The sequence below is a fragment of the Terrapene carolina genome, unplaced genomic scaffold (assembly GCF_002925995.2).
Source record: "Terrapene carolina triunguis isolate 2854851 unplaced genomic scaffold, T_m_triunguis-2.0 Scaffold558, whole genome shotgun sequence".
In the NCBI taxonomy this organism is placed as follows: Eukaryota; Metazoa; Chordata; order Testudines; family Emydidae; genus Terrapene; species Terrapene triunguis.
In genome coordinates this window covers 2,842,711-2,869,074 of record NW_020664909.1, presented here as the reverse complement: position 1 = coordinate 2,869,074, position 26,364 = coordinate 2,842,711, and the positions used below count along the sequence as shown (strand labels likewise).

The following is a 26,364-nucleotide window of genomic DNA, read 5'->3' as shown; positions in this document are numbered from 1 at the left end:
CAAGGTATTTAATGGGAAAAAACAGAGTTACTGATCCTTGGGGAGATAAGAGAAATAGAGTCTGACAAGCTAAAATTGCATAAGCTGCAACTAAATGAAAATTGTTGACTTTGTGTTTGAAGATGCTGGAGTGTCGGAAGGCTTTCTTCTGCCTTCCAGTCTACACCCTCATCTTGCGCCAAAAGAAATGCCATCCACAGACACTTCTGTGGTTCCTCCGACTTCTATACCAACAATGACCTCTACATCAGAAACAAAGCCTAATAATGAGGGAGTGATCTCTACAGAGAAGGCAAGAGAAGCCACGCCCGTTGACATAGACTCTATATCCCATGACAGTCTGGAGGACGGAGAAGTATATTTAGAGGTGAACCCTCTGCAACCCGATCTGTATCCAGGAGGAGAAATTATATATGAGGATGGATCTGGATCAGCATTTGATGCTTCAGGTCAAGAGGCATGGCCGTGGGGCATAGCAACATTAGAGCCAGTTTTCTACCATCTTCCTGAAAGCTGGCTGAAAGATAAAAATGATTCTCTGTTAATCAGAGCACAGGATACTCCTGAGGAACAGATCCTAGATTATATCATTGATTCTTTAGAGAAATTAAATGGTAATCCTGAGGATGGAGGCATGACCAATGCAAGAGGAGAATTCACTGATGACTCTGAATCAAATGTACCTGGACTTTCAGAAACTGCAACTCAGCAGGTGCCTATGTTATGGACACAAGAAACCTTGAATGTGGAACTGTCCATGCAAACATCAGAGGCATCAGGCATGTCTGATTATCCTTCATCCTTTGCAAATGAGCCCTCAGTAGACTATTCTTCTTTAGATATGGCAGATGAACAGACCTCCATCTCACCACATAAAAAAGATCTCTCTATAGAAGGTCATCTCCTTACATCTACAGGGACATTCAATGTAAAACAAGCTGAAGATTCCAGTGAGGATCATCAAATAATTTATGAAGCAATAGGAAACCAAAACAGGGAAGGGACAAAGCCAGAAGAACCATCCACAATGGTCCAGACAGGTGTAGCTGTTACAATAGGACACCAAGACATGGATTCCTCATGGACTGGGCTCCTCAAGCCAGAAATAGTCCTGACAGCAACTCCTACGATGGAAAAAATAGTCACTGATGTTTTAATGGAGGAGCAGCAAACTCCAGATTTGCACTTGACAACTCAACAAGCTTCTGGATCACTTGCTGTGAAACCAATAAATATTTGGCCTACTCACAACACTGAAAGGGCATCTGAGAAACCTGCAGATGAAGACATGCAATTTGAAGCACCGACTAGGGTTGAAGTTTCAACCATAGCTCCTTATTTACTGGAGCTGGCCACTGGTTCAGAGGATTTCACTGGACGGTCTAGTACAGACCATGATACTAGTACCCCTAGTAGCTTAAATACGGCAGTGGGTTCTTTTGCAACAGTGACTATAACGAAGAATCCTATTGGTTCTCTGTCCAGTTTCCCTACTACACAATATACAGTATCTCAGCCTACTGTTAGCTCAACAAAATTGGGGGAGGACATGACTACGAGAGTACAGGATACTTCAGTGGATCTGGATCATGTGGGCACAATGTTGTATCCTCACGAGATGAACCTGGAAGAAAGAAGTATGACTGATAGTCGCATGGAGGTATCTACTAATGTCCACTCCACAGAGATGGCCAGCGTAGCTTGGCCCACGCATGCAAATCGCAACACTACCACGTCCTCACGAGCTTTAGTGGTGTTCTTTAGCCTCCGTGTTACCAACATGATGTTTTCAGAGGACCTTTTCAATAAAAATTCCCCAGAATATAAGGCACTGGAGCAACGATTCTTAGAACTGGTAAGATTCGCTTTATAATTAATATCTGTTACTAGCAGCTACTATAAGCCCCAAGTTAAAATCTTTTCTTACAGTGCATGTGATTAAAGGCGGGAAAGAGACACACACACAGAGAGAAAGTGTTTGCAACAAAATTATAGCAGCCTAGTACATACCACAGGTTGAGAGTAGCTCATATTTATGATAGTGGATGTTATTTTTATCCTGTAGTGGGAGAATTTGGTTGGAAAATGTAACGCTTTTATTTGAATATTAGTATCTCAAATTTTGACATTTCACTTGTGTGTGGGACAGATTTACCAAGGCAAAAATAAGTCTCTTAAATACTTAGTAATACGGGGACAGATGCTTGGCTGTTGTAAATCATGTATTTTAATCGGCTCCACTGGCCCCTTGTGTTCACACATTTCCAAACAGTGTCTTCATTTGATCTATCAATGGGTAAAATAATTGGGAGTGCAGAGTGATATGTTACAGGATGCTCTCACCTGTTTTAAGATTTTTTTTATTTAGAGCAACTATTTTATTAAATCTGTAGCTCAGTGAATTAAACTGCCTATGGATCTACTGATCTCTTAAATAGCCAATGGGTAGCAGAATGCCACAGGAGTAATTATCAGATTTTAAACTGAAAATCAAATAGTTTGTCTGGAGTATGAAGGGTGATGTCCAAGAGATAAGTCGTGTTATGCAGTATGAGCTTGCTTGGATCAAGATGGAGCACTGCATCCAGTGGGATGCACTTCTATTATAGAACAGGAAGCGTGCAGTGATTTGCTCTATATTATGAAAATTATGTGAATCTCTCAGACTCCTGATAAGCTGCCAGTAGGGCCTCAGCTGGGTAAAGTTTTGATACCTTTTTTGAATGTGATTGGGACGAAATATCTAGTCTCTGTGTGTGATGTAATAGCATTACAATTGGCCTAGACAATAGATTCAGAAATAAATCTTCTATCGTATTTATATATCAGTACAGATATTGTGTTTCCTACATTGCAGCTGGTTCCCTACCTCCAGTCCAATCTAACAGGTTTCCAGAATCTCGAAATCCTTAACTTCAGGAATGGCAGTATTGTTGTGAACAGTCGCATGAAGTTTGAAAAACCTGTGCCTCGTAATGTCACAAATGCGGTCTATATCATTCTGGAAGACTTCTGCAACACTGCCTACCAGACCATGAACCTGGCCATTGACAAGTACTCCCTGGACGTGGAATCAGGTAATGACAGTGTGGGAGTGCTGCCAGTGCAGTGAGTAGCGTCTGCTAAGTCAAATATGCTTGGGGCTCAAAAACAGAGCAGACTTTCTCAGTATCTCAGCATCTTAGAGAAGAGCACCATCACTCTTCTCAGTCTTGGTGTCAGCAGAGTTTTTAAAACTGTGAAAACCAATCTGTTTAGCGGGGCAGATTAAGGCAAAGTGGGACCAACATCCACCAAAACTTTACGGCCTCCTAGAGAAGTTCGGGGCCATGTTTGGTGGTGACTTGCATCCTATGCGACTCCACCAACTTCACTGTGGTTGCAGGCAGAGGGAAGGTTAGAACATAGAATTTGGCCCCTGTTTTTCCCAGCCTCCCTCCCACTCCAGCACGCTCATGTTCCTGGCTCCCTCATTTGGCTGGACTCTTCCATGCAGTTCTTCCTAGGCAGGAAGCTCCTTCCTCACAGAAATAACTCATTCAAGGGTGTAAATATACTGGGAAATTGCTTCCCGTTGGAACACAACGTTGAGTCATGGCATTAACACACTGTGTAAATAGGGTTAATGTCCTAGCAGCTGCTCCTGGTTCATTATAACAAACATGTTAATTATCATGACTCCTCAGGTCACTTTTTAATATTACATAACTTATCACTGTAGATTGACTCCAAGTTGGACTTCTATCTTCTGGCTATTCTTGCGTCTTTAATCTAATTCCCAAAAGAGGGTGAATTTTTACTCTGGAATTCTGGGTCTGATCTCAGTAACAGTGAAAAAGACCTTTCCTTAATCAATTCCTCTGGTTAAGGGGGGGGAAAAATCTGTTTTCTATATTTCTCTTCCTCTGTTTCCAGAGATATTTGTGCAAAAACATGATCTCCAGGAGATACCTCACCGTAATACAATGCTTGCAATTAAGGAGTCAGCATTTGCCAATAGTTAGCATAGATTAGCAACGGAGAAATATTTTTCCCTATACTAAAAACAGGAAATAACTGCGATATGTATTGGCAAATGGTGATTACTGCATTGAAGTAGCTTGTCTCCCAACAGAGAGGGGAGAGATGATCTAATTTGGTTAGAAAAATCTTCAGTATTGATTTTTAAACTGTCCTTAATAATTAATGTCATTTTATGGTTCAGATTTCAGTGGGATGTGGTGATAGATAAGGGATCAATGAAAGTGCAGCCTCTTCCTCTGTGTGCACACATTGTGTAGCACACTGTGCGTACTGCAAGGATACATACAAACCTCACTACGCTCTCCCCACGGCTGTAATACAGCTCTTCTATAATGGATATTGTTGGAGTTCAGCTGTATTTTAAGCAGAGTGTAACTTTGAGAAATGGCAAAAGTTCCAATGATGGAAAGCATGAAAGAGGCAGCATAGTCCAGTGGCTAGAGAACTAAAATGGGGGGCAGGAGACCTAAGTTCTGAGCTCAGCTCTTCCACTGACTCACTGTCTAGCCTTGGGCAAGTCACTTATCCCTATATTATAGATGGGAAAGTGGGGTACAAAGAGGTTAACACCACGTATGCTCTTTGGCAAAGCTGTTTCAGATCTATGCATTAGAAATGCTATATTTGTATTAAGAATGACCAGGAGTCTTGAATGATCTCCTTGGTTGGTTTTCAGTGTGGTAGGTAACAATGCTCATTGACGTAGAGCAGACCAGGTAGCTAAAAACTACCAATCTGTTATCTACATTCTCTGTCTCTCTCTGTTTTCAGGAGATCAAGCGGATCCTTGCAAGTTCCAGGCTTGCAATGAGTTCTCCGAATGCTTAGTAAATCGCTGGAGTGGTGAGGCAGAGTGTGTGTGTTATCCTGGCTATCTAAGCATTGAAGGATTGCCCTGTAATAGCATCTGTGACCTGCAACCAGACTTTTGCCAAAATGATGGGAAGTGCGACATAATCCCAGGACAAGGGGCCATATGTAGGTATGTTATCCTTTGTCTTAGTGGCTTTCAGAAACAGGAAGTACCAGCCTTGTTTCCCTATTCTATATCCCCGTCCCCCCAAAAAACTGAAACAAAAAAAGGCATAATGTTGAGTGTAATGACAGAGGTCCCTAATGATTAACACTCAATCCATTGTTTGATGTATTCATGTGGTAAAATGCTACAAATCATCATAAAAGGTCACTTCGTTGGTTCTTTTACAAAATTCAGATTTGTAAGGCAAATCCAATATACCTGAGTTAAAAATGGTACTCCCAATTGAGGAGAAACCATTATGAACAAATATCAAAATGGGGGGGGGGGGGGGGAGAATCCTGTACAAATGATCAAAGACCAGAACAAACAGAGCCGTTTGTTTTCGGTTTTTGAAAGACACTGGCCTACTCTGACAAGCAGACTATGCTGGCATGATAACCTACACCATTATCCAGGTAATTGAGAGTGACTAGCACAATGAACAATAGGATGATGAAGGCTAGATATTTAGTACATTTTTGGTACCAGAGGCTTGAGGCCTGATTCTGGTGTAAGTCTAAGTACTTTAGTGGAATTACTCTGATTTATACAACTGTATGAGGAGAACTAGGCCCATCATGATTTTTGCTCCTCAACCAAATTCCAGTGTTCTTGCTAATATTAAAAATATGTAATTTTCTTATGGGAAACCATGATAATATTAAAAAAAACCCACGGATTTCAAAGCAGGGGTTGGGTAGGAAGAGCTGATGCAAGAAAAAGGAAATTAATATACTAATTATTATTTGACTAGAAAAAAAATCACCTGCAATAAGTATTAAGGTCTCAGGAATTAGGATCCATACTTAACTCACATAAGCGTTACAACAACCAACATCAGAGAAATTAAATATACATTTTAAAACTACGAAAAGGGATGTTTTAAAGCTATCTTTTAACCATAGATGTGTATTATAGATTTAATGAGATCTGTAATATACACACATACCACACTTTTGTCAAATAATAATTAACATTTAAAATTCCCTACAAAAGATATCCCCCTATATTTGCTAAATGGCACTCCCGTAAAATTCTTAAACAACCTTAATTGGCATGTTAGCAACAGAAAGTTTAATGCTTAGTAATTATTCAAGGCAGCTATAGTAGTAAAGTATCTGATTTTTTTTTCTATTGATCTCTTGGTATTAGTATTTAACTTTCTTGTTTCCTTGTGTTTTTGCTGGTGTGGGGGATTACAGATGTCGTGTAGGTGAGAACTGGTGGTACAGAGGAGAGCACTGTGAAGAGTACGTCTCGGAGCCATTGGTTGTGGGTATCGCAATTGCTTCAGTGGCTGGCTTCCTTCTTGTGGCATCTGCTGTCATTTTCTTCCTGGCCAGGACCCTTCGAGACCAGTACTCAAAAAGTGACACTGAGGACTCATTAGGGTATGTAGAGCATCTAAAGTTGTAGAGCACTATTGGCCAGCAGCTACAGCTCTAATGCGAACCCCAAATTACAAACCTGAGTAACAAAAGATGGATGTGCTCAAGGGTTGCAGGTATAATCACCACTCCTTCTAGTTGATTTTCTAACCTGCCAACATTGCTACAAGTGAGGATTTAACTTCAGCCAGCTAGCTTTCCTCCAAGCTCAGTTTGCATGCAAACACTGGGTAAGTATGTCCAAAGCACCAGTGAGGTCAGATGAGGCAGAGGATATGGAGCTGGATGTCATCAGTATATTGCAGAAACCAAAGCCTGTATCACCTCACTTACCCTTCTAACTGCATCATCTGCACAAGAGGGATGGGTTTGCCCTGAACTTGTATGAGCAAACCCGAAGATCCTCTGAGCAACTGTCCAAAAACCACTCTGTGGGATTTCTTGTAGAGAAGGAAATGTAACCACTCACGGCCATCACCCTATCTGCTCCTGCTAGGGACTGCAGCTGTGTCAACCGCACCAAAGACAGCATGAAAAGCTGATCTTCATCCATTCCTAGAATGAGATAAACCATCGCCACCTCCTGCATAGGTTTTTTACTTTCAGGCCTGAAACTAGATTGACTGAGGTCAAAGAAATCCTAGGACTTCCAAGTTACCTCATCACAGCCTCTGAAGCTCCCTTCACAAATGGAAATTGGATGCAGATCATTAGCTGACAAGGTTGTCAAAACACTGTTTTTTGAGCAGAGGCCTTACAATAGCTTTGTTAAGGATAGCTAGCAGCCTACCCCCAAAAGGAGGCAGTGGCAGTCTACACAGACAGCAAGCCCACTTCTCCCAGGGCCTCACTAATCCAGAGGGATGAGTTGAACTCCACAGCTCTTGCCTAAAATACCCTGAAGATCTTTTGATCTATGTTTTGACGAGCACTCTGAACGACTGCAACACTTGACCTCTGTATTTTGTTTTTCTCTCTCACAGGCAGGGCGATAGCCTCTCCTCCATTGAGAATGCAGTGAAGTACAACCCTATGTATGAGAGTGATACCACTGGGTACAGCCACTACTATCGGAGATACCCACAGCTCACCTCATACAGCTCTACCAGTGCAGAGACATCCACAGATTACAGCAGTGAAGAGATAAGGCACATTTATGAGCATAGTGAGCTCACAAAGGAGGTGGGTCACTTTGTAGCTTTGCTCCCCGCAGTGCCAGGTGGTGGGACTATGACTGAGCCTTGTGAGGTGTCTTAAAACTGCTGGTAACTATACAACTCCTCCCAGCACTTGTGCTCAGAATACAAATACTAGACTTGTGGCTGCACCCTGTGCAGATGTTTGAGAGGGAGATGGCTTCTTGCCTCCTTTGTGTACATACAGGTAGAGCTAGATTCTGGCTTGTAAGGAGTTTCACATGGTTGAGCAGCTACACTTTTAAATACTTTGATATTTTTATGGAGCTTCAGTTAAAGCTATTCCTGTCCTAGCCGAGGCACACAACTGGACAGGTTTTTTTTAAGTTCGTGTCCTCCCAAAAAGCCACTTGTCTTGGCTGCCAGCTCCATCCCTGGAGGAAGCAGTGCCTTCTTTCAGAGCTGTCAAATAGCTAGAATCTCCTCCAAGGATGCGCACATGCTTTTAGTTCTTAATAGAATCTTCTGCAAAGTTTGGGAGTGTTGGCCCATTTCCACATTTATATGTAGACAGACGCAGTGTAACCAGCAGCTATGATGCTGGTCTGGGAGCCTGCAGATGAGGGTTCTAGTCTCAGTTGTGCCAGCAATCTGGCATTGAAGCCTTGAGCAAGTCACATTGCCGCTACTGTACAGATGGGGAAATGGGGTCTATGATGGAAATGCTACTAATGCCCTTCTGTACAATATTCATCTGCAGATCTCAAAGGTGCTCTGTAACAGTCATAGTTATAATTAAATGTGGGAGAGGGCAGGTCCCAGGAAGGATGTTATCGTGGAGTCCGATTTCATTGTTGAGGCCTTGAGCTGAAATACTGATTTTTCTATGTTTAATTGATTAAAATTATTTTTACTTTAATCTCCCCCAGTTTTTAAATCTATATAGAACTTTCAGAAGTCTAAAATTATAAAGCTACAGCCATTTTTAGCATCTTGGATTACCAGTAGTGTTGACCAATTTAAGCATATATATACACACACCCTAGAAAGAACTGTTTTTGTCATGTTTAAAAGAACATATCTAATGGAATATACTTTGTGACCCACAGCCGTGAAGGGTTTTTTTAAGCTGTATTTTCAGTAGTATATCAGTGGTTTGTATGGCTGTCGTAAGTATTGTACTGTATAAATGACAGTTGTTATTCCTATAGTCTCTATCAATGTAGAGCATAATATTCTCTCACTCTCACTGCTGTGAATTATGAATAATTACATTGAAGTCTGTATAGTTACTGGTAAAGATGAGAATCAGACCCACATTATTGGATATTTTGTTTGCGTACATGCACAAGGGTAGCATCTTTTGAGGGTAAAAGATTTTCTCCATTCATAATCTCTTGACTTTTACTAAATTGTATTAATAGCTTCTATCGATATTAGCAGACATACACTAATTTTGAAGAGTTGCTCCAATTTTAATAAGAAAATAATGACTAGAATCCCTTTTTAAAGTGTTCTGCAAATTATTTAAATTGAAGGCTATACATGCTCAATAATTTATAAAATGTGCCCAATTCCAGTGTTTGTTCCTTTACTAGGAAAGTATACTAGTCAGCTAAAAGAACAGGAGTACTTGTGGCACCTTAGAGACTAACAAATTTATTTGAGCATAAGCTTTCATGGGCTACAGCCCACTTCTTCTTCTAGTCAGCTGTAATGCAGAGTAAACGTGGTCCAACTTTTCAGTGTTATTTTTTAGTATTTAGAGCTGTGCTCTTTATTTTGGTTCTTATAATATTATTGTGTGTCTTGTATTACAGGAAATCCAGGACAGAATACGGATTATAGAGCTTTATGCCAAAGATCGGCAGTTTGCAGAGTTTGTTAGACAACATCAAATGTAAGTGAAATGTGTTCTCTCAATAACATTCTGGCAGTTTTCCATGTGCTCTTCTCTATTATATTCCCTGTGACAGTCTCCTTTCTAAAGCAAGGCAGGCTATTCTGTGGGGGAGAGAGATGGGAATTACAGTTTGGTTGCTGATGTACCTGGGGATGTTGGGCACTTCACATTTCTGTCCCAGTTTCCTCATCTGAAAAGTGGGGATGATGTTGATAATCCATACACCATTCGAATGGCATAGCTAGTTAGATTTGATCCAATCTCCCTTTTCAGGCTAGATTCCCCTTGAGTTCAGTGAGAATCTTACCTGAATAAGGATGGCATGATCGAGACTTAGTCTGTAAATACTAATATTTAGCCCTAATTCCTCTTAGATTTAGTCATTAATCATTGGCACTGAACTCTTGCAGTGTTTTGTTAGCAGCTAATTGTGTTACTCTAATTAGTCATCATCTTATAAGGTGCAAACAGACAACATTAAAAGGGATACTAATACTGTAATCCAAAAGCCATATTCATATTAGGCATAACCAGCTCTGTGTTATGTTCATAATGTTTCACCCAAGTACCTTTCAGTAACCAGCAATCTATTGTTTTACTGTAAATAGAGCTTGCTTTATTACTTGGCCCTTGAACTAACAATATACTCAAAACAGATAAACATTGGCCTATTCCCCCCTGCAAGTAGCAGTGGGTACTAGAGCAGGGTATGTGAGACCTTCTATCTAAGGTGAGTAATACAATGTACTAATGGGGGAATAGTCCTTGACAAACACAAACAGCTTCAAAAGGTTGTTGTTATTCCTAAGAAGAAATGATTAAATCAATAATATACTTGCTGTCCCAGGGTAAAATACTAGTTATTGAGCCACACTACAGATCACATTGTGCATAATGCCCATTGAACTGGTTTGTTGCAAATGTACATTTGATCTGCATATATGGATCAGAGGAAGAATTTCCCTCTAGTTCAGCAGTTTACTCTGACCAGTGCAATTTCCTGAGATATGTCAAAGGATGAGACTCCCAGAAAAACAACTGTTAGAGGCAGAGATTCTTCACGGAAAGGGAATGGTGAAGCCAGGCCTTTTGTCTGTATCTGCACAGAAGCCTAAATTTTCAGGACTGGCTAGTGATTTTGGGAGCGCAGCACCCAAGATTTAAGTCCCTCTGAGATGTCAAGTTGGGCATCCAAAAACATTAGTCATTTCTGAAAAAAAGTATATCAGGTACCAGAAGCAAATGGGTACCAGAGAGGCATGTGACACGAAATAATAATCTGTTTCATAAAACACAGGCAAACAGAGCCTTTTCAGTATCTCTGTTTAATATTCAGTAGTTTCTCTTCAAAATTGGAGTTTGAAAACTGTCAGACAAGCAAATCTTACCAGTTTGTCCTCCTTTAGTTCATTGCGGTGCTGAATCTGAAGAACTCACTCGTAGTCACTGGTAGAGAGTATTATCTGGAATCGTGGGTGCCATAAAATTACAAACCTGTCATGTTAACATCTGAACTTAGTCTCCACAGCTTTGGGGACTCAAGACCTGCTACTGGAAATTCTATTAGATTACTTTCAGCCGATTCTAGTATAGAGCAACCTACTGATTCCTATCTCTAACTCATGCTAAATGTATTTTAATAATCAGATTTTAGAGTTTCTATAAATGTGTTCTAAATAGTACTTTCTGGTTCACAACAAAAACTAGTAGATAAGACGCACAAAATCTGCTAAAACTATGGGAATTCCAGGAAGGCAAGTACTACACTGATAATCTACTACTACCCTAAAATTTGCAATTCAATTTATTACAGCAGGAGTTTTTAACCTTCACAAAGGTACAATAGATTTCTAATTAGTGTAGTGAAACACATAAGAGGGCTTACAATGATCGAGAACTGATGCAATCAGTTAATAGATTATGAATTTCTACCTGTTGTATTAGTGCTATTTTAGCTATCTGAATGTTTGTTTAAAACAACAGCTGTAATTTAAGAATATTGGAGTAAAATATTTCAGGGGAATAGATTAAAAGTAAAGATCTGTCAGCTACAGAAGCAAAATGTTGTGGGACCAACAAGTCAGGCATTTCAAATGCTGAAATTCCTTTAATTTGGAATAACTATGGCCCGTATTTAAAATGAACATCTTTTAAATTTTCCACAGCTGGAAAGTAAGAAGAGCTTTGAAACAAAGCCTAGAGAAAAATGTAATCACTACTTGTCTGTTTTTTTCATTTCAGGAAGCTGCTTTAAAAAAAAAAATTGAAACCAGAAGAAGTCGTGTGGAAGATGACCTTGTTGCCCTAGTAACAGGGCACAGACGTAACTGCAAAGTTACGTATAGTCTTTATGTTGTATGGATCTTAAACACTGCTGGTTGGATGCAGATGTTTTCTAAGTGAATGATTAACTGTAAGAATGTTTATCTCTGGCTTTTCTGAATACAGTTATAAAGGTGACCAGAGGTCATGAAACTTCACTTTTACTTATTTTAATCAGGGAAAAAGCATTTCCTGAACTGGACATTGAAAGTTTGTGCATGTATTTTCTAATCTCAAAGATTTTTTGCTTGGTATGCAAAGAAAAAGTTGAAATGAAATACAAGTTTTTAATGTTACTCTGGTGTTTCCCCCCCTCACCATGGATGTTTAGAGGTTTCAAAAGTAAAATATTAGTGTGGGGGGGGAATATTTGGGTTGCAGGTGAGAGGTTTGTAGAATGATACTGGTTCTGCTCAAGTGATCCTAGCATTATTTTGATATGGCCTAATACTAATCCCAGACAAAATGTATTGTTGTCTAGCTAGAGAAATTTGTTTTGTGTGGCTGGCTGATTTACCCTTGTTTGTTGCTCACCGGTTAAAATAAATAGTCACATACTTCATAATGTTCAGCTTGCAGCTCTCATGACAAATCTCATGTCTCTTTGAATTCTTTGTCTTAAAAGCAATTAATGTTGCTGGCTTTCAACTGCCACATGTTAGCTTGGGGAGATGGTGCAGTACTTACACCAAAAGAAATACAGGTCTGTCTCACCTTACATGGGGGTTCCGTTCCGCGGTTAGTGCGTAAAGCGAAAACCGCGTATAGCCAAAATTCCATTGAGTTCAATGGCGGGCAGAATTGCCCGCACGACAGGTACAGTATTAAAATTGTTATTTTTCTCTTGTTTTTGTTTTTGCCGACCGCGTAAAGCTGAAATCACGCATGTTGAATGCGCGTAAGATGCGACAGACCTGTACTAGAATGAGTGTTTGTTCTGCTTCTCTCCCAGTTCCAGACTGGGGCAAACAAGGGCTAGACCCCCTCCCCATCTTTACAGAACATTTCTAGAATATTACATTACTAACTCTATCATCCTAAATTATTTTAAATGTAGAGAATTTATTTTTGCTTCTGTAGGTTAATGAATACATTATTTACTGTACAGTTATTTTGTTCCCTATGATTGGTTATTTTCATAAGGGCTTAATTGTGCTACAAAAAGACTTATCACACCATTCTTGTTATTTATCCCTTTGGCACTGAATTGCTCTTCTTAGAATTGTATACATCCATCATTCAAACTAAAGTCAATTGAATACCAGATAAAATTCAGCTGACATATTTGAATAATCCACTAGTCAATCACTAGCTTTATTTCAAAATCAGGCCCTGTTTACTTCCGTATTTGAGTCAGATACTGTAGTATTTACCTGTCAATATATTTTATAGTTTTGCCTCCCCAGTTTCAGATGTCAGCAACCTCTAATGGGGAAAAAAGTGACCTCACTTCTGGCTTAGGGGAAACCTAATGTTAAATCTTTAAACTACTTTCCAGATTTAATTACTTAAAAACAAATTATTTTTATTTCTAAGAGCCGATATTATATAAAGATATGCTTCCAATGCAAATTTGGACCTGTATTTTGAACCCTCAAAAGTTCCTATGGGTTTGGTATGGCTTAGTGAGAGGAAAGGTGCCAGCATGAAATTTGGATCTGGATCCAGGTTTGAACTCCAAGCTTAGGGATGTTCACATCTTTAGTATTTAATACTAAACAGTAACATTTTCCCACCTGATTTAATACCCACTGAACAATGAAGCTAGTTTTTTAACGAAGGTGGCAGTCCAGAGGCCCACCAGTGCCAACAAACCCTTCCTCCCCACTTCCAATGCATATTACAGTTTAGTCACGGTGAGAGCTACTTACCTTCCTAACTTAGACAGCTGGGCTGCACAAGATGGGGGAGACTCCTGTGAAGAAAAACACTTCTTCCAAATGTTTTTAGCGGTCCTCAGCTGGTCTGGGAGAACATTTCACCAGATTGGTGGGTTATCCTCAATTTCAATGCCAGGAGTAAGGCCTCATGGCTTAAGTGTCAAGCTGGAAATCAACTTTTAACAGCCCCTGAACAGTAATTGGGTGGTGCTTAGTAATGTTGTAGTCAATGAGCCAGATTTTGTGGAGTAGTGTGATCACTGGGTGCTGCACTATCTGTTTTTAAAGATGACTTTCGTGGCCCTACTGCAAAGCTGATCCTCTGGCACTGTAAAGATGCACCACTTTCCCTACCTGCTGGGGCAGGGAAAGGGGGCATAGCTGGGATATCCCTATGTTACCCCAATCCTCACCACCTGTTTTGGGCCCCTGTAATCTAGTCTAGTTAAGAGTAGCAGAATCAGCATGGGTGCAAAATTAAACTTTAAGATACCTTTGAATAGTACCCCTGCACTTATGTTTCTTTGAGGTTGGGTTATAACTAAGAATGTGGCCCTAAAACTTATTCTGATATAAAAAGGGGGATTTTCAATATGGTGCCAGGGGAATAAACCACTCCCCTCAACCTTGAGGATTCATGCCTTCCTATGGCTGTACTGGCATCTTACTTCACAATCCAGATGCAAGTTCAGGTTAAATGAGCGACATGTCTGAATCCAGGATCTGAACAGTACTAAAGTTTAGGATTAGGGGGGTTGAAATTTGAACCTAAAGCTGGATCTAAATTTCATGGTTGTTAATCCCTTCCCTATAGTTAATCTGAAACAAAATTGCATCGGTGGGGGTTGAGATTAGGAACTGAATCTTGGGCCCATCTCTAGTTAAAGCTAAACACTAGCCTAGTGGTCCCATCCGTAAGCAGTAGCCTAGAAGAGGTCCTGGTCACACTGAACATGGTATTTCATTGTACATACAGGGAATATTTTTCTTTTTGTATATAATGTGTCTTATCTTCACTGCAATAAACATTTTTGTTTCAAAAATGTGTCTGTATTCTCTCCCGCACCCCTGCCACCTTAAAATCTTGACCAGTTTTTAAAATTGATGTGGAGACTATGAAAACATAATGGGATGGCATGCCAAAGGTATTTAATTTATAAAGTTGTAAGTGAACATTTGCACTACTTGGAACAGGTTTTTAATAAATCTAGTAGAACTGTTAAACTCATTTGTTAATAAAAATGCCAAGTGTAGTTCTCAACGATTTGTGGCACCATATTAGCCTGAAAATGTATACTGGCCAGTGCACAACTCTTTCAGATTTGTTCTTTAAAACAGAAGAATAGCAAACAAACTTGTGGGGATTTCTGGTTTGTGAGAAATCAGAGCAAAAGTGTTTCTTCGGTGACCACAAACAAAGTCTGAAAATGACTCATTTGTCAAACTGAATGAAGAATTAAAATAAGTCAAGAGGAGTTCAGGCATTTGTTATCCCGTAAAAACTCATAATGAACAGTTTGACTAGCTTTTGCCTATCCAATCATTTACAGAGTCAGCCTCTCTAGTACTAAGGTGCTATTCAATGAAAACCTCTCAGATTTCAGTCCCCACGGAGGTCCGAGCCTGCTCTTCAGCCTCCTGCTCCTATGTCTAGAGGAGAGGGTAGAGACCAAGAACTTCAATCTACCAGAAGAAAGCTGCCAGTGTTCCTGTTGCTCCTGCAGCTGTGGGCTGTAAGCACCTCGATGGGGGAGGGGGAGAGAGAAAACAAAAGCACTGAGTAGAGCTGGCTGAGACTTGTGATTTCCAATTTATGGGAAATTTCAAGGTTAGTCAGAATGAAACTTTTTTTGAAACTCCTCACAACCCAGAAATCCCCAAAAGGTTTTGTTTCAGTAACACTAATGAATGGTGTTTCTGCAAGAAAATATGCTCCCCAGGACAAGCTGCGGCTGACAGCAATTGACCTTGTTTATTTCATACAGCTATTCAGTAATATTCAATAGCAGCAGTGAAAGTGACAGGAATGTCTATTTCAGTCAACAGCGGCTGGAGCTCTTAAGGTCTGCAACTCTAGGGCAGCACTTCCATGCACTGTCTGGGGACTTCTGGGCTCCCCTGTTCAGAAGTCAGGCAATACAGATGGCTAGTTGGCCCAGGAGCATGGAAGCCCTGGAGTCCCCTAGCTAGGGCAGTAGGTATGATGGGTCCGCACCCAAGAAGCACATCTCAGGACATCCACACTCCCAGCTGACAGCCCTTCTGTTTCCTGGCTCAGCAGCAGGGAGGCTGGCTCAAACTGGAGCAGAGAGACTGAAAACCTGAGCTTGACAATACTGCTACAGACCCGGGAAGCCCAGGGCCCTAGCAGCCTGCCAGGCAGGTTTCCATCTGACCCCTTTGTGATTTAATTAAATCACATCAAAACCCGACCCGTTTTCACAGACAATTCAGCTTTGACAAACCCATTTTCTGACAAAACTGTTGCATTGGAAAATTTCCATCCAGCTCCAGGCCCAAGTCTCCCGGACTTCTATTAGAGCTTCTGTCATCAGTAGGAAGTTCACTTAACACACGTGGTTTGTTCCTTTTTAATGCAACCATTTAATTAGCTGTCACAAAGAAAGAGTTGGGAGGCTGGGTTAAAAGTTCTGAGGCTGTGACTCTGAAACCCAATAAACAGGAAAATAAATAAAAACCTGATCTTTTTTCCCATGTTATCTTTAAAAACATTCTCATAATATTAAACACTAATAAGTATGCATCTGAGATTAAATTTGCAAGAATATAGAAATTTAGTAGCAAAATATGTAGTTTACATACTAAAGCTCCAAATCCCTGGCCTAAGTAAATTTTTAGAAACCTAACTGGTGTATTATGGATCACATATATAAAATACTGTGATAATATGAATATTGTCACACACAGACTAGCTTATTTTTTTCCAATCTGAATGACAATTTTAATTAAACACAGACAACCAAAAAAGCAGCTGGCTCATTCTGGTCTCACAATGGTGTAAATCAAGAGTAGCTGTTTATACTGGTAATTCTAGGCACTTCTGCGGACTTACACTAGTGTAAGTCAAATCAGAATCAGGCAGTCCATGAAAGATCAGCATGTGCTAAACCGTATAATGCTGCCTTACAAAATGTCAACTTCCCCTGCAAACATCAGACTAATAGAAATTTAAAGACAAATGGTATGTCTATGCTGCAATCAGGAGGTGTGACTACAGCCATGTAAACATACGTGAGCTCAATGGATCAAAGCTAGCTCGAGTACGGACTCAGGGTCCTGGGTAGGCACAACGCGCTCATGCAGCCACAGCTTTACTGTTACTTGCGCTAGCACTGTAGCTATACCCAAAGAATCATGTAACACAGCTACAGCCACAACAAACTGAAGGGTGTGGATTAAGCTGACTGGGAGCTTAGTTTGTGGTCACCAAAGGCCTCAATGGATCCCCACTATTACATCTCAAGGCGACTGTTAGCGTTCATAGAATCTCTACAATCACAGTCACGGATGCAAACTCAAATGGGTCCCTCTCCCCCCGCCCACACACTTAACATTTCAGAGCTAGACCTGGGATTGCAGGCATTCCATCAAGCGATGTATTTGGGGCCACTCACTGATGGCAGAATCTTTGCCTACAAACCGGTCTGCAGAAAACTCATTCAGCTACATCTTAGTTTTTAGACATTCTCTACAGTCCCATCTGTGGCAGACTTCAGTGATTATGATCAAGAAAGGGCTTCTTCATCCCAGTCTTTTGACAACAGATTCTCCTTATTGGGCAATAGATGCATCCCATGTTTTCCAGTCAGTAGGGGCCCAATTCAGTGCGGTCAACATGCTGGCCAGAGTAGAACTTCCTGACTCCTCCTATTAATACTGAGATCAGAACACAAAGAAATGAAACAAACCATCCTCTTGACTAGAGTCCTGAAGTGTCCTAGTGGAGGCTGATGAAAAACAAACAACGTTTCTTCTCCCAACTTTAGGAAACATAGGTAAAGCCTGGGCTTTAGTAATCAGTTTATAAATCAATTGCTAAATTAATTGCAAAAAAAAAAAAAAAAAAAGCCAACCGGGAACAAATACCAAAGCATAAGCAGAAAGGACAACACACTGTAAGCTCAAGATTGTACTTCAACTCACATTCCTTTTCAGGTCAACTATAAATTTCTTGGCTGGTATGGGTCAAAATGCAGCTTCAGTTAGTGGGCAGAAGCAACTCCCCTGCCAATGCCATGATCATGATTATAACCAAGAAGTCATAAGCAGACTGAAGTGGCTCACCCTCTATACAGGTTCTGTGCCTCCATTGCCACAGTACTGAGGAACTTGGTTCACTTATCCAATCAAAAACCTAGCAAAACATGCAACAAGAGTGCCAGTCATCACCACATTCATAAGTTTGTGTGATAGCACCACACCTTAGTCTGTAAACTCTCCAGGAGAGACTCGCTGACTTTGTTTGTCTAGTACCTATAACAATGGGTTTCCTTTAGTGAAAGTGTTAGTAGCTAACGTGCAGGCATCACGGTGCCGCAAGTTTGTCTGTAGACCAGCTCAATTCCATCTTTCCTTTACCCAGCACTTGCCTAGTAGATGATGCTATCTGACCTAGTTTTAAGACAGGCACCCTACATTTAGATAATATGTACATTTAGATAATATGTAAAGCTTATGTTAATGAGGAATTTTCTGTCACTGTTTTCCAGAAGAAAATGCTATTTCTACAAAATCAAAATTTTCCATAGGAAAATCTCAATGAAATATTTTATTTTAGGTTGGGTTAACCAAAAATCAAACAATCTGGTTATGTCAAACCAAAATTAATTCATTTCAGGTCCACTCTCCACATTAATTTGTGTCTGCCTGTAATACTCTGATGCCTCATGGGAGCTGTAGTTTGGGTCCCTCATGTCTCCATTCTCCTCTATGGACTTGGGGGGCTCCCTGGCCAGATTACATCCTTCATAATGCACCACAGTCTCCCCTCTGATTGAACTGATTCAGTGCATCATGGGAGATTCAGCCCAGCTGGAGCCCCCAGCCCACAGAGGAGAGTGAGGTACAAGGCACAAGTTCCCACGAGGAACTGTGGTAGCTCAAGTAGACACAGTTTAATTTTAGACTTGGCCAAAAGAAAATTTCCATGTATCCAAATTGAAATTTTTCTAGATTTTTCATTCAGCAAAAAATTTGGTATTTTTACTCTGTGCGTTGTGATTTGAGACAAAGACAATGATATATTCCTATTTCCTGATGTTTGACCAGCTCCATTGTGAAAAAACACTGGCATAACAGATTGTGGACAATGCTCCTTTGTCTCAGTGCACTGGATTCACAGGGCAATCTGCAGTAAAACTTGTCCTGCCGTGGTACTTAGCTGGGTCTTGTTTATACAAGCGAAGTCAGAGGCTTTATCAGATCATGAATGGATGGACAGATGAAGTTTTTTATCCAAATATCTTGTATTAAACATGAACTAAAGACTGTTGCTCTCAGTGAATACAATCCTCCTGAGATATCAGATACAAGCAGCAGGGCCAAGGTGACATCTTTCACTAGGTTTCCATTCAACATTTTTTCCCTGCCTGACTTCCATTGCCCATAGCCACAGGAGTCAAGGACCTGAATCTCTCACAACTAACACCCACCTCAGCTTTCATAGCTCCAGCACAAGCCTCCATTTTTCTACACTCTTGGCAACCCTAACATAGCTACATTGCTATGCTGGCCACCTGAAAAAGCAGTTCTCAGCCAAGCCACAAAGTATGTCCCCAGCACTAGTTCATTCTCCTTAACTCCAAAGAATCCAAACCAGATTCCCCTGCTTCCCACCCTCAGTCAAAAATGGACCTCCCACACACACACTTTGGGATTCTTCAACCACCTGCTTAAGTGCCACTACCTAGCTAAGAGCTACATCCCCCAAGATGCTCTTAGCCTCTAAGGCAGAGGCAGGGCCGCTCAGCGGGGAGGGCAAATGGGGCAATTTGCCCCAGGCCCTCCCTGAATCCTCTGGGTGGCCCTGGGCAGAGGGACCTCACCTACTGCTAAGGTCAAGGGGAAAATGGACATTCTAAAAAACCATAGCTGCCTTTTGCGGAACCCAAACCGGGCCCTACCACAACAGCACATAAGAACAGCCATACTGGGTCAGACCAAAGGTCCATATAGCTGAGTATCCTGTCTTCCGACAGTGACCAGTGCCAGGTGAGCCAGAGGGAATGTACAGAACAGGCAATCATCAAGTGATCCATCCCATTGCCCATTCCCAGCTTCTGGCAAACAGAGGCTAGGAACATCATCCCCGTCCATCTTGGCTAATAGCCATTGATGGACATATCCTCTATGAATGTATCTAGTTATTTTTTGAATGCTGTTGTAGTCTTGGCCTTCACAACATCCTCTGGCAGAGTTTCAAAGACTGACTGTGTTGTGTGAAGAAATACTTCCTTTTGTTTGTTTTAAACCTGCTGCCTATTAATTTCATTTGGTGATCCCTACCTTCTTGTGTTATGAAAAGGAGTAAATAAACTTCCCTATTTACTTTCTCCATACCAGTTAAGATTTTATAGACCTCTATCATATCCCCCTTTAGTCGTCTCTTTTCCCAGTCTTATTAATATCTCTTCATACAGAAGCTGTTCCATATCCCTAATAATTTTTGTTGCCCTTTTCTGAAACTTTTCTAATTCCAATATATCTTTTTTGAGATGGGGCGACCACATCTGCACACAATATTCAAGATGTGGGTGTACCATGAATTTATATAGAGGCAATATGATATTTTCTATCTTGTTATCTATCCCTTTCTTAATGATTCCCAACATTCTGTTCGATTTTTTGACTGCTGCTGCATGTTGAGTGGATTTTTCACAGAACTATCCACAATGACTCCAAGATCTCTTTCTTGAGTGGTAACAGCTAATTTAGACCCCATCAGTTTATATGTATAGTTGGGATTATGTTTTCCAATGTGCATTACTTTGCATTTATCAACACTGAATTTCATCTGCCATTTTGTTGTCCAGTCACCCAGTTTTGTAGCTCAGGCTCTTAACCACACAGGCTAGTATGCTTTCTGTATGGTCTAGGGCCAGCCCGTCTCTAGAATAATGGCAATGATCCACACAGTGCTAGTAATGGTTTTGATGCCTGCAGGACACAATAGACAGTTGATATTTAGAACAGGGTCACCTCTGCTTCAGTTAAATAAACTGACTTTAAATTCCATCTTTAAACATCAGCAACCGGTTACCCCAAGCACAGAAGGGGAAACACCGTCCCTCTGGAAAGCTTGACAGTTCTGAACTGAGGCAGCAGCAGCAAGAGTATCAAATGGATTTAGAATCAGGTCCAACATTTTAAACAGTGATGAAAAGATCAAGTAGAAAAGTGAGGACAAGGATGGGTGAAAGAGGATAAGGGAAGAGGGAGCCATCCAGGAATGAACGTACATCCCATCCAGTCAAACGGACATACATCTCTCAGTGCAGTCTTAGAGAAACAGCTACAAGGAAACTCACTTGGCTTTGCTTAAAGAGGATTACAGAAAAGCATATTGCAGATGATTAATGGCCTCTCACAGAGAAGGAGGGGGCTCAAGCCCTGTAAAGGGCTAATGGATGAGTTCCCTAATGTGACTGGCAGGTAACCATTTGCTGGATGTATTTTTTACATTTTAGTTTGTTCAGTAAGTGAGCAGCTCCGTTATTCCCTTCTATTTCTGTCAGAAGGGAAGATGGATATAAAGATAAGAGGGAATGTTTTCTATAGTTTCAAAAATAAAAATAAAAATTCAGCTCTCTGTTTCTCTACAGCACCTTTAAAAATCAAAGGCCTGTTTTGGGGTTGTTAAGGTTCCATAAAACTTCCAGTAAAACTTAGCTGCAGATTACTTGTTTTTGACTTCATCTTCCATGTGTTTCTTTAAGTACTCTGCCATAAGCACCTGCTGCGGAACAGTGGATTATGGTGTTCCTACAGAGCTCTATGATTTTCTCTTCACCTTATGAATATTGCCGGGAAGTACAATCTCCTGCTTACCATCCACATTTTCTGCCCCCCATGACATGTTCATCATGTTCGCAATGACATCAGTGGGAACCTCATCTGTGCATCCAAGGGCAGAATTTGGTCTTTGGAGAGTCTGGCCTCATGTGCTTACATCACAGATAGAGGTACTTAATGGACAGACACTAGGTTTAATATTCGATACACACAACTAAATGAGAGCAGACTCAGTAGATAATTTCAGTTCCACCAGGAGTCGTCTAAGTGTTCGGGACTACTCCCAGAGCCCCATAGCTTCCCTAGGATCCTACTGACTTTGAAGGGTGAACTGTGTAACATCTTTGCATGCTTGCTAAGAACAGAAACAGTAGTTGCGGATGTGGCTGTCAGAGTAGAGAATCAGTCCACAGTCTGAAGGCAGAATAATTCACTTTCTAAAGAGGGATTATTTAGCTTGGAAAGGAGAACAGTAAACTTAAATGAAGGGAGACAAGATTTATGAAGTGCACTGTATTAACTGGTCAGTCATTCCCCTTTACTCTGCCTCACAGGATGAGAAAGGGAGCACTCCACACAATTCTTTACAAGTTGCTGGTAGTTCTATGTGCATTTAAGCCCAATACCCTGCTCAATTCAAAGTACCATCAAGTATTTTGAATTAGGGTGACCAGACAGCAAATGTGAAAAATTGGGACAGGGGTGGGGGGTAATAGGAGCCTATATAAGAAAAAGACCCAAAAATCGGGACATCTGGTCACCCTATTGAGAGGGAGTACTTGGCACCTTGCAGGCCCTTAGTGACCATATTGCGTATCTGCATATTGCAAAAGGGAAGGCATGACTTGAGGGTCTAGTTCAGGTGAATGAAGGAGAAGGTGGTTAGGTCAAATTATGACTCCTTTGATATTAGTGATAAGGAATGTACTAGACCTGAATCCTGACTGGGTTTTGCAGCGTCTCTGCTTAGCACTTGCTGCTCTGTAAATTGATGAATAGTCGATGTCAAGGGTTCTCAATTTATTTCACGTGTTGACCATTAACCACTCCCAATTAATCCTCAAAAGCTCACAGGAATACTTTTTGTCTATACCCACTGCAAATATTCCTGCAGCTCCTCCTCCTCAATGCAATGTTTAATGGGCCATTCTTGGCATCTGAGGAGGACCTGCTTAGAGGTGTCTGAGCAAAACCACGTAAGCAGAATACCTCAGACTGAAAACTGGATACAAGAATCTGATGACCTACTAAATTGTTCCAGATGTCTCCATTGAGGCTACAACCAACATATGGTCAACTAACGGCCTTTATTTTATTTCCTGTATTATTAAGTGATCAGTCTGATTGGGTCTTGAAATACTAGGGACCAATTTGTAATTACATAGCCCACTCTAGGAACAGCACTGAATTACACAAAAAGTTCACTAATGGAGGAAATCAATGTTCCATGAAGCTTTTGCCATGAAACACAAACTGCTCAGCTGTGCTGGATGACATGGTCCGTGAATGGGCAGCAAAATCCCTCTCTGGGCTTACTGAACTCCCAAAATGGATAATTTAATAACGCGAAAAGCTAGAGTGCAATGGCAGGCAATGTGAAAAACTAAAGTAATATTTAACATTGTAACGTTAAGTCAAAGAAAATTCCCATAATAAAATAATTTGCGTTTACACATCTTCTTTCACACTGAGTTTTCAGAGCTTCTGATAAACGATAAATTAACCAATTAACTAAGCCTCACTACACTGTCGAGGTAGGCATGTAGACTACCCATTGTGCAGATGGGTAAACAAAGGAACAGAAGACTTGTCCAAAGTCGCACAGCAAGTAAGTGACACAGGCAGGGATAGAACTCAAGAGTCCTTACCTGTCCAATTTTCAATACTAGTCTGTACTCTTGCCTCCATGGAAAAGATGTAACTCCTTCTAAAGAAATACAGTTAAGATGCAAGCAATACTTACACTTTTACTTTTCTAAAGGATCGCTTCAGTTCTTAGACTTTCCCACCTTACTAGGGTCACTTAGTAGGCACATGGCATCAGTTCAGCTGCATTAGTCTTATCTCATAACCCCACCACTTTGAACTTTCTCCCTTCTTATTAGGGAAACTATATTAAGAGGGGTTTAACTTTAAAGCCCCTAATGTAGAACAATTCAATTTAAAAAAGGCTCATCCCTCTCTGCTGGCAGTCATACAAACAGAGATAGGATGGGGTGAAGTGGTCTGCTAGGGTCTGTCCCACATTGGTAAAAATCTCTGTATGGGGGCAGGGGGACTTTGTTAGAGAGGGAAACTGACAACAGCCAGAAACTTGGCTGGGGTTTGTGTCAGTGATAGCAACCAGAAATTTAGTACTGCGTTAGATTGGCCAGAAGCCACTGTTCTCAGAAATTGAGTTGTTCATTTCAGAACAGATGGAGCCTAGATTAGTTCACTGCCCTAAATCCAACACTACTTTCCCAGTCCTTGCTGAGTGAAGGGCAAAAGGTAAATGTGTTCCTAAAACAAAAATACCAGACCCAAAATGTCTCTGAACTTTGGGGAAGTTCAGATCCATATCTAAATTGCGTGACTGGAGTTCTCTAGAATGTGCCAATCTGGTTCTGAGGAAGAGCAGTTTCAGATCCATATTAGCAAACATGTGCTTTAAAAATATCTGTTCTGTTACAATGAACTATGCATGGAGGAAAATAGAAGTTAAAACCAAACCTCTCTATAAAGAGCTGAACCAGAGTAGAGTCAGATCTTGGGGATGTGTGGGAAAGAGAAAAGGTGGAGTTCAGGTTCAGATTGGTTTCAAAATTCAAAACTTTGAAAAGTCTGTTTTTTCACTACTTGGGCTCACTGCTACCAAAAAATAAAGGAAGAACATAAATTCCTTCAGTTTTAATAATCTTAGTTGTCTACCTTCTTAACCCGCTCTAATAATTAAGCATTTCTATTTATAATCGCACCACTGACGAACAAGACTATACAGAGCATTGTATTAACTAACGTAAAATCCTACTCTTTGAAATATAAACACAAACTCAAGTCACCCTCACAAATGCACAGAATCAGGTCACTCTGACAAATCCTTGGTCATGAGAAACTTTCCAGCTACTGCTGTTTCTACGCTTCCTTTACTCAAAGACTGAGAAAATAGCTCTGTGTGTGTGCGCGTGTCTCTCTCCTCTGTCCAATCACAGCTTATCTATTTTTCCTTTCATAAAAATGTTATGAGAGCTTGCTTGAGAGTTTTGTTCAAAGTTGCACTGTATCAGAAGCACAGCTAAGGACCTCTACAATATAGGATTACTTTCTTGATGATTTTTATGGCAATCTAAGACAAATGGACCTGTAGTGGGGGAAGGCTTTTTTTCTTTTTTTTTGAGATGGGCAATGAATATATTTCTAACTAAACAGAACTAACTTTTGTACTTCTAGTTTGACAGTCTTAGAGCTTATTGACGTTTATCTACAGATGCAGCACAGGACAGTGATACTGAAAGTTCCTTCCTCTTACATGGTTCAATTAGGGTTGCCACATTCCTAATTGCTGGTAACTGGACCCCGAAGGCCCCGCCCCTGCTCCACCTCTTCACCCAAGGCCCTGCCCCTGGAGCTCACTGGATTTGTCTCAAGGAGCCCTGCTTGCAGATAGGAGGCGGCCCTGGCTGAGCAGGGGCTGGTGCGGGTTAATGACCTTGGTGCATCCTCCCATCCCATGGTGACTGGACTTTTGGTTCAGGTGCCATTTAGGGTTGCTAGGTCCCCTTTTCGACCAGACTTTTCAGCTGAAAACTGGGCACCTGGCAACTCTAAATGGCACATGGACAGAGACACCAAAAACTGGACTGTCTGGGTAAAACCCAGACAGGTGGCAACCCTAGGTTCAACCGTGTTTTGAAGGAATCCCCCTCTGTGGGTGAGAGAATAGTTCAGTCTCTAGGCTGAGTCATTCATTGGTTCTCCTGAGCACCAACAAGGAGCCAACTGTGATGGCAGCCAGTGGAGTAGGTATCATTCCAGTTTAGAGTGGAACAAGACCAATCTATTTTACATAGGTCATAAATAGGCAAAAATAAATGCCAGTCACTATCAAAGTAGGTTGAATTCATGCCATTTGGCCTAGAGGTATTATAAAAATCCCTTAAAGCATCCAATTATCACTAATACAAACATATCTGAAGCTCTTCCAGGCTCCACACACTGGAATTCTGAACATAAGCCAAGAGATTGAGTCCTTGTTCTGGTATAACTCCCACTGGCCTTGGAGTTTTGTCTGGTAAGAACTGTGCAGGGACTTCAGGTTTAGAGGCAATGTATCTTAGGCTAAATATGAAGAACTATTACAGTTCCTTATTCTAGCTCATGCAGAATTTTCTAACATATGTGAGAATATCTGCCTTATGCTCCTTCTGTTGTAAGGTGTTTTAGCTTCCACATTGCAATAAATGACAAACTCCTGATAAAGGTATCTGTTAAATAGGTAAGTGACTGCTAAGACTACAGAGTTCGAAGAGGCTCTGTGCTGTATTTCCCACCTTTGTTAACCTTAGTTCAGCTCCACTAGTGTTCGGCTTAGGTGCCATAGCGTAGGTGGGCTGCTGTTTTGAACACCTGCTCTGAGCAGATCTGTGATGATAATGCTTAGAACAGTGGTGGCTGCTGCCAGTGG

The 26,364-nt window shown here is 40.9% G+C and overlaps 1 protein-coding gene across 1 annotated transcript in view; it reads left to right on the top strand.

Annotated features, from left to right (window-relative positions):
* IMPG2 (interphotoreceptor matrix proteoglycan 2) overlaps nt 1-9,709 on the top strand; it is an 87,591-nt gene extending 77,882 nt beyond the window's left edge. The window contains exons 12-18 of the mRNA XM_029913251.1: nt 115-1,855; nt 2,858-3,077; nt 4,795-5,005; nt 6,244-6,432; nt 7,413-7,611; nt 9,386-9,465; nt 9,556-9,709. Coding sequence (XP_029769111.1) covers nt 115-1,855; nt 2,858-3,077; nt 4,795-5,005; nt 6,244-6,432; nt 7,413-7,611; nt 9,386-9,465; nt 9,556-9,709 — 2,794 coding nt within the window. The remainder of the gene's footprint in view (nt 1-114; nt 1,856-2,857; nt 3,078-4,794; nt 5,006-6,243; nt 6,433-7,412; nt 7,612-9,385; nt 9,466-9,555) is intronic.
* Nucleotides 9,710-26,364: the final 16,655 nt, after the last annotated feature.